At 37.6% G+C, this 8483-nt stretch overlaps 1 protein-coding gene across 2 annotated transcripts in view; it reads left to right on the top strand.

Moving 5' to 3' along the window:
• Positions 1-252: 252 nt before the first annotated feature.
• Positions 253-8483, top strand: part of LANCL1 (LanC like glutathione S-transferase 1) — a 40492-nt gene continuing 32261 nt past the window's right edge. Inside the window, exons 1-3 of one of the 2 annotated variants that reach the window (XM_024124618.3) lie at positions 253-303; positions 616-712; positions 4103-4220. In XM_024124618.3, coding sequence (XP_023980386.1) covers positions 632-712; positions 4103-4220 — 199 coding nt within the window. In that variant the 5' untranslated portion in view covers positions 253-303; positions 616-631. The other variant, XM_024124619.3, reaches the window with a different exon arrangement.

Here is an 8483-nt window from a genome sequence, read left to right as displayed (position 1 = left end):
GAACTGAATTCTTATGAATCAGCTGGACTAATATTAGTTTACTTAACTTTTTTTTTAATTTAAGAGAGAAGAAAGGTAGGAAATATTGGGTACAGCTGCACATTATTCTAAGATATGTCCCCACTCCAGCCCTCCAAGAATTAAATCACCCTGTATCATCCTTTGGAAACCACACTTCTGTCTCTTTAACAAGTGAAAATAAGAAGGGGGCGGGCCTCCGGAGTGGCGAAGGCTCTGATTGGTCCAGCTGGCAGGAAGTGGGCCGTGAGAGCGTCCCTTCTGTTTTTGTCCGGAGGCTGCAGGGTGAGTGGCCCGAGACCGTGCAGGGTTTAGGGACCCTGGACTGGTAGTTACTTTGAATCTCCAGAGTGCGAACGTGGGGTGCGAAACGGGTCCCATTCATCGCTGTGGGTTCGGGGCCCTGGCAGCCTTCTTGCGGAGGTGCCACGCCCTAGAGGCTGGGCCGCGGTGGGCCCGGGGTCCTCTCGGACCGCCAGGACCAAGCAGTGGTCCGCGAACTGGGAGGAAGGTGTTCCCGGGGCGCTGGCCGCCGCCTTTGCAACTCGGCCGAGGCCCGTATCTCAACGTAGATTTTCTTTTTCCCCTGTTCTGCAGGCTCGTTTCTGGCATCATGGCGCAAAGGGCCTTCCCGAATCCTTATGCCGATTATAACAAATCCCTGGCCGAAGGCTACTTTGATTCTGCTGGGAGGGTGAGTTTGGGAAATATCTGCCTGCATCCCTACCTCCAGCCCCGAGTGTTTGGAAAGTTCAGTTTTGCCTGAAAGAAAGGGATGAGCATCCTTTTTTTAAAAATATAATAGCGTTTCACTATAAACATACAAAATATATTTTAAATATATAAAGTATATATGAAAATATACAATTTGAGCTCTAACATGTTGAACTTCTGTAAGGAGTCATTGTTAATATTATCAACAATAATTAATAATTGAAACAGTCTCAAACATTGATATTTAAATTATAAAAATTCGCTACTCTGTAATTTTCTGTGTAATCTTGCATTTTTGATCACTTTGGGTTTGTTTTTTAAAGAGAGGTGAGAAATCCTGATGGTATTTCATGGGTGCCGTGTTACTGTTTTATGATCGAACAGGAGTACAGACAGGGTAAGGACGAGAGTAAACCAGAATGTGGTGAAGACATCTTTAAACTGAAAGTGCTAAGAGAGATTTGGGACATAGTCCTGAAATCTTTGTATCATTTCCACTCTTCCCAGGACATCCCCACAACTGGAAAATAAATAAATACATAAAACTGGTCAGTTTAACTGGTGAGCACCTCACAAGTCAGTGTAAGAAAGACAACCTGGATGTGAGATACCAGAAGCCTGTGTTTTCTCATGCCTCTGCATATAATTGTTAAGAGGGAATACAGTTCTTTTTAATACCTAGTTGAGAAATCCTAAGAGTGAGTTAGGTTGGAAGAGTGATATCTTTAAATGTGCACACAGTTTTTTTTTTAATTTTTACCAGTTTATTTCTTCTAAGCTTATCAGCCATATGAAAAGCACTTTGCATGTTGTAAGGGCCTGAGATATTTCATATCTGCCAAGTGAACTTTCAGTGATTCTCTTGGTTCTTTCCTTAAAACACTTGTCATTATAAATCAACTTGGGTGAGTAAATGCAGGTAGGAGGAATGAAAGAGATGGGAGAAGAGCTGTAAGATAGAAGGCTGCCAAAGTGTATGGAGCTAGAATCAATCTGATTCTTTTAAGACCAGAATTGAACTCCCTAAACAAAGCCTGTAATCATTACCTTGAAGTCAGATGGCTTCCTTTTGGCTGTTTGGACTTGCATTCTACCCAGCTCTGCAGATCCTGAAGCTGAAGCATTTGTCTTGTCTTGTTGGAGGAAGACCTGCTGCTTCATGCTTACTTGGCAAAGAGAACACTTGAGGATGGATCCTAATGACAGCAGCCTTCAATAACATGTATCTCACTATTTAGGCTGTTTATAAAGTAAATGCTTTTTATAAATTTAACTCTGTTTCTAAGGGAGAAAAAAATGTTCATAAATTTGAACTCTGGCCCCAAAATAATAGTGTAATTTATTGCCTAACATATTGTTTTTGGACCCATCCCAGAAAGAAATTAACCTACCAGTTTTAAAATTGTTTAATGTTGAACATCAAGGATCGGACCCTGAAGATCTGTCCTCCTTAATTTGTTAACGCAAAGATTTCAATAAGGAACTGCTCTATTTCCTGGCATCTATCAGAAAAAAGCGTTTTTATACACTCTTCAAATTATTCCTAGGTTTGAATAATTTTGTGGTCTGCTACAAGCAATCAATATTCTTAGGCAGCTCACTTTTCTTAAATGCAATTATGTGCCAAATAGAAAGTGACTTCCCTTCTTGAGGCTGAGGCATTCTCATTATTCTTGGTTGCTTACAGTAAGGCCAGGCAAGATGATAAGTTATCCATGATCTATGAACAGAATATGACATGTTCTTATGTAGATGCACTCTTCTATATAGTTGAGATTTATAGACCTTTATATCAATACTGAAGTATATTTTACCTACAAAATGTATTTTTAAGGCTTGTTGAAATCTTAACCCCTTGGCAGACATTGTTAAATAAAGGGAGTGTGTCCATCAAACACTGGTTTCTTCTTCAGAGAGTGAAATAATGGATCATAGTGGTGCTTCAGAATAAATAACCCAGATATGGTTAATCGTCTGATTTGCCTTATCAGAGATACTCTTCAGAGTATCAGTAAACCTTAATGTCTTTTATTATTATTAATAATTCTCATACCACCTTTTCTACTTTTTTCAGTTTTTAAATGCCCTTTTTAAAAAATGAGGTTATGATGCTAACAGGTAGTAGTTAGGTTTGTTTTTACAGTCCTTGTGTGATGAAATAAAATGTCTGTATCCTTGTAATGTTCCCCAACACTGTTTCACAGTTTTACTGCTTTGTGAAATCCAAGTCTGGGAATCACAGCAGATTCCTAAAAATATTGAAGGATACATTAAAATGCTCTTTTAAGATACTTCATAATTCAGTGTATACAGAACTTTCAAAATATTTTTCAGTTACTTTTAGAACAAATAACATAATTACTCGGTATGCCTCACCGTTTGTGCCACATCTGTGGTCCTTTATATGGATGTCACTAACCCCACACCCCAGCCTCAGTGTGCTTTCAATCTGTATCCAAATTATTACTTTTTATAGACCATTGGACTGCTTAAAATAGTAAAAATATCAACATTTACATCCCTGAATGCAAAAGACATGAGAGACACAATCTCATTTGATCCTCAGTGCACCTTTTGAAATTGGTGGGACAGGTATTATTATCCTGACTTTACAGAGGCACCTGAAGCATAAAGGAGTTATGGTTGAGCATGGTCACTCAGCTAATAGTGGATAAGGATGTAGCCGGGCTCATTCATTGAGCAGTATTTATGAGGCCCCAAGCCTTCTGGGCACTGTGCTGGGCATGGGTTTTTGATACTTGGTCTGATGTTCTTTCCACTCTGCTGAAGGTTCCTGATATCTGTAAATTTATTTTGCTTTTCTTATGCTACTTCTACAATTTTTTAAAATGTTTATACATTTTTTATAAATGGATTTTTTATAAATGTTCATCCTCATTTTTCAAATAACAGAAGCAATTAGAATGTTTCTTTAGGGGATTAACTGCTTGAATACTAAAACTCCAGTGGCTTGAAAACAGCAAACATTTTCTGATTTGTGCTTAGTTTAATAAAATGACTATTATAATTAAAAATATTGGTTTAAATAATAGATGATTCTTAGTAGGTGGAAATTACTGTGATCCAGTTTATCATTGGCAGTCTATTTTAGTATTTAACTAAAAATTTTATATAAAACATTTAAGTTACATCAAAAATATTTCCCAACTTGAGTAAGAAAACACAGTAGTACTTTTAAGTTTTGTTAATTTGTTCTTGTTTAAGAACAAAGTAATTGCCCAGTTCTCTTAGGCAAAAAAAATGTAGCTTAAGTGGAAATGAAGTACCCTCCTATTTTTAATAGCCTATAGTCCAGGACACCCAGTGCCCCATATTTTTTGATAATTTGTTTTCCCTTTAATACCTACAGCTGACTACTGAGTTCTCACAACGCCTGAACAATAAGATTCGAGAGCTTCTTCAGCGAATGGAGAGAGGCCTTAAGTCAGCAGATCCTCGGGATAGCACTGTTTACACTGGCTGGGCAGGTATGAAGTGCTGACTGTGAACTGGCATAAGCGTGGTAGAGGAGAGCTGTCTGGCTGAATGCTGCACCCTTAAATGCTTCCTGCATCTGCATAGGAGTAATTGCTTCTGGGGAGAATGCTGTGCTCTCAGCCTAACCTGGGTATCTTCTGGATCTTTAATAGTGCTCAGAATTTAGGGCAGGGCAAGCATATTCCTGTAATTCACGCCAGAGACAAATTTGGATGGCTGCCATACTTGGGAGAAAAATTGATGTTCAGCATTACATAGTTAATTCAGAGATGGAATTTCAGTGGGAAGAGTTGGGAAGATTCCCAGAATGCAGTGCCTGAAACAGGGGAATCTGCCCACGGAAAATAAAACATGTCCAGAATTGTCTTTTTTTTTTTAACGTTACCACATAACAGGGATCCATACAGGAACTCAGGGTAGAGTATAGATTCCGTGAACTAATCCTCCAGCATAGTTGTTGCTGGTTGGTGTACATTCACTGTTTTACTGGTCATTGAGAGGTTGAGAAAGTTTGGGAGGAAATAGTACATAAATGTCAAAAAAGTGAGAATGAGAGAAACCAAAGAAGGAAAGTTGAATAACTGCAGCTGGCTTACTAATAGAGAGAGACAGCTTTCTAATCTTGAAGAAAGCATAATTTAGAGACTTAGTGTTTCCCAGTTACTCTGAAAAGCAGACAGGGAGGAAGAGGTTTTCAGCTTAAGGAGTTTGGATTTGATTTTAAGGCAATGATGCTTATCATAAACATGCAGGTTCCTGGGCCTCACAGCAAGATTCTGCTTTGGTAGTCTTGAACAGGCCAGGAATCTGCAGTTTGCAAGCCTCAGTGGTCTCGATGTAGATGGTCATCCTTAGAGCATACTCTGAGAGCTTTTCTGAGAGGAATTTACTAATAGCAGTCTCTTAGCAATCCTCTCAGTTATGGCAAGCGATTTCTTTCTTATGAGGATGGGGAAGGCAGATAAATTCAGTAAAATTATAAACTCTCAGGGACATTTAAGGTCAGTATTTTATAAAATAAAAGGAGTAGACTAAATAGTGTTGGACCCTCCCTTTTATAGTTTAGTTTTATGATTTTTGTAGATTTTTAGAAGCTTAACACAAGAAATGTTAAGGTGAGAATAAAATGAAAGTATTTTGCTTCAAGAGACATTATAGCAACAGCTGTCATTTATTGAGTAGCTGCTGTTTCCAATTGCACATTAATTGGTAGATGAATCTCATTAATGAGCATTACTGTTCTTTATTTTAAATTATGAGGATTTGAACAAAGTAGGACAACTGAGACAGATGGCTAGATTTAATTCCATAACTGATTGTTAAAAGAATGACTTAAGTCTCTAACTCACCTGCGTCAGGTGAGCTTATATTATTTATTATATATATAAGGTAACTTGCTTTAGGAGAAAAAGAAGTGGTGATTGATTTCAAGTTTGAATTGATAGTTTGGCAGTGTAAGGAAAAGCTCCTCTATTGGCAGGGCTAGTTGAGAAACAAAGTTAAAATTTACTTGGAAATAGAAAAATAAAATGTTACTCCAAAGTAAAATGCAAGTTTGTTTAAATTTTTTTGGCACTATGGAGTTTTTGGCATCATTTTCTTTGAATTGCCCATGTCCTTCCAACTTTTAATGCTTCAGTATCTGTGATACTCATTGCTGTCTCCTGAAAGCAGCTCATAGGGGCAATTGGCATACTAAGCAGTTTAGGATGTCTTCAGTTGCTGGTTAGTTTATGATGTACCATAAAATTTTCTAGATAAATTTGCTAATGGCTTTCAAGGCAAGGTTCCTAATGTCTCCCCATCAAGCACTGTTAAAAAGCCATTGTTCCCACGTAAAATGGAGTCTCCTCCAGTGTTTTGATAAGTAAAAAGCTTTCCTGTGCAGTGTTCCATCTGAATAGCATAAAACTGAGTTGCATGAGAAACTAAAGCTGATCAACTGCAGAAAATCCTAATACCTTTTCCTCCCATTATATTATGTCTTATCAAGTATCATCTATTCATAACTGCTATTTTATTACCAAAATACATTCACAAACATCTTAACACAATAAAAATACTTGGTGTTATGTCTCAAAGCAGTGTTTACATAATTATGTGTGGGTTTGTATGTTACTTTTTGTGCCTCATTATCTTAATTTTTTTTTTTAATTAATTAATTTATTTATTTTGGCTGCGTTGGGTCTCCGTTGCTGCGCCTGGGCTTTCTCTGGTTGCGGCGAGCCGGGGCTACTCTTCGTTGCAGTGTGTAGGCTTCTCATTGCGGTGGCTTCTCTTGTTGCGGAGCACGGGCTTTAGGCCCACAGGCTTCAGTAGTTGTGGCACGCGGGCTCAGTAGTTGTGGCACAGGGGCTTAGTTGCTCTGTGGCATGTGGGATCTTCCCAGACTAGGGCTCAAACCCGCGTCCCCTGCATTGGCAGGCAGATCCTTAACCTCTGCGCCACCAGGCAAGTCCCTTCATTATCTTTCAAAAAGTAATACTTTTGAGGAAAAGGGGATTATATATTTTTAACTTTGTTCACCAAATTTAGGGTCATATTTCTATAAGTATTAACTTATTATTTGCTCTTGTTATTAACTTGTCCAAAATAATATTACTTTGGGAAATACTAATTGTAGAAATCCTTTAAAACTTTATTTTCTTCTTCAGCAATTCATGTTTATTAAGCATTTGTTGTCAGTATGCAATGAAAGCTTTTGCATACAACACATAGTTTATTTGAGAAACTACATGACTGTTACAACTAGAACCTTATATTACCATCTTATTTTGTTAAGTTTCATTCCCCAATGGAAGAATGGTCTGATATTTGTGCTGATTCAGATAGGCTTGGTTTTGGAATAGGACTGGGTTCAGTTGCATATACCCAAAATAATCAAAATTACAGTGACTTAAATAAGATAGAAGTTTTTTTTTTTTTTTTTTTTCTCTAATGTAAAAGAAAGCCAGAGGGAGGGGGTCCAGGGCTGCTATGATGGCCTCAGGATGTCAAAAGGAACCCAGGCTCCTTTCTTTCTGCTACATCATCCCTCAGCCACTAGCTTCTAACCCTAGGCCAAATGCTACTGAATATCCAGCCATTACATCGGCTTTTCAAGGCCGCAGGGAGTAAAAAGGCAAAGACGAATGCATTTCTTCCCTTTAAAAAGACTTCCTGGAAGTCCCACTCAGCATTTCAATTCTACTTTCTTTGCATTGGCTGGAGCATAGTCACATATTCATACCCCTTAGCAAGAAAGGATGGTGAATGTAGTCTGTTACCTGAGGTTCTGTTACTAAAGGAAAGAGGAGCATGGATTTGGGGTAAGACCTTAGCAATCTCTGCTATAAGTTCTGTATAACAAAAAAAATGATCCTTTTTTGTTCCTGTGTTTGCACAGAGTATTTAGACAGCAAGACACAATTTTTTCGTCTGCCAAAGGATCTCTAGCTTCTGCCCACTTCGGGGAAATTTTTATAAGGATAAATTTACGAATGTCTATAAATATTTGAAATTTGCTAAGCAATATTTTGCCTGCTCTATATTTCTAGGGAAATTGATATTTGATTTTGATTGAAAATGTCTTATTCATTTTTAAGTTCATTTGCTTATTGCAGTAATAGTCTTTTCATAAAGCCTGCCATAGAAAGGAAGTATTATAGAAATGCCAAATCATAAATAATTTTTGTACAGCCAAGTGTAATTTCAATTTAGAAAGGGGCTACAGCAGGTTCTAAATTTGATACTGGGAATCATTATTGTTTTCTCAGCTTGATTAAACAGCTCTCTGCCTGCCCTTTCTGCTTCCTCTCAAGTCTTGTCTGCTTCTTGCAGGAATATAAAGTCCTTAATTTTTTTTTTTTGTTTTCTTTTTTTTAGTTATTTCTGAGATATACATTTTAAACTAATAACTAGAATTATGACTTATAACATTATACCAGAACATATAAGATTTATAGAAATTTCATATAATATCTGAACCATTTATATTAATATATTTCCATAAAAATAACCCAAAGAAAGTTTAGTCGTTTTTGTTTTTTTTTTTATCCTGCAGGTTCTTATTAGTCATCAATTTTGTACACATCAGGGTGTACATGTCAATCCCAATTGCCCAATTCAGCACACCACCATCCCCACCCCACCGCGGTTTTCCCCCCCCCTTGGTGTCCATACTTTTGTTCTCTACATCTGTGTCTCAACTTCTGCCCTGCAAACCGGTTCGTCTGTACCATTTTTCTAGGTTCCACATACATGCGTTAATATAC

This window comes from Physeter macrocephalus, chromosome 2 (genome assembly GCF_002837175.3).
Source record: "Physeter macrocephalus isolate SW-GA chromosome 2, ASM283717v5, whole genome shotgun sequence".
NCBI classification, from domain to species: Eukaryota; Metazoa; Chordata; class Mammalia; order Artiodactyla; family Physeteridae; genus Physeter; species Physeter macrocephalus.
The sequence above is the reverse complement of the archived record's forward strand: the minus strand, read 5'-3'. Positions and strand labels throughout refer to the sequence as shown.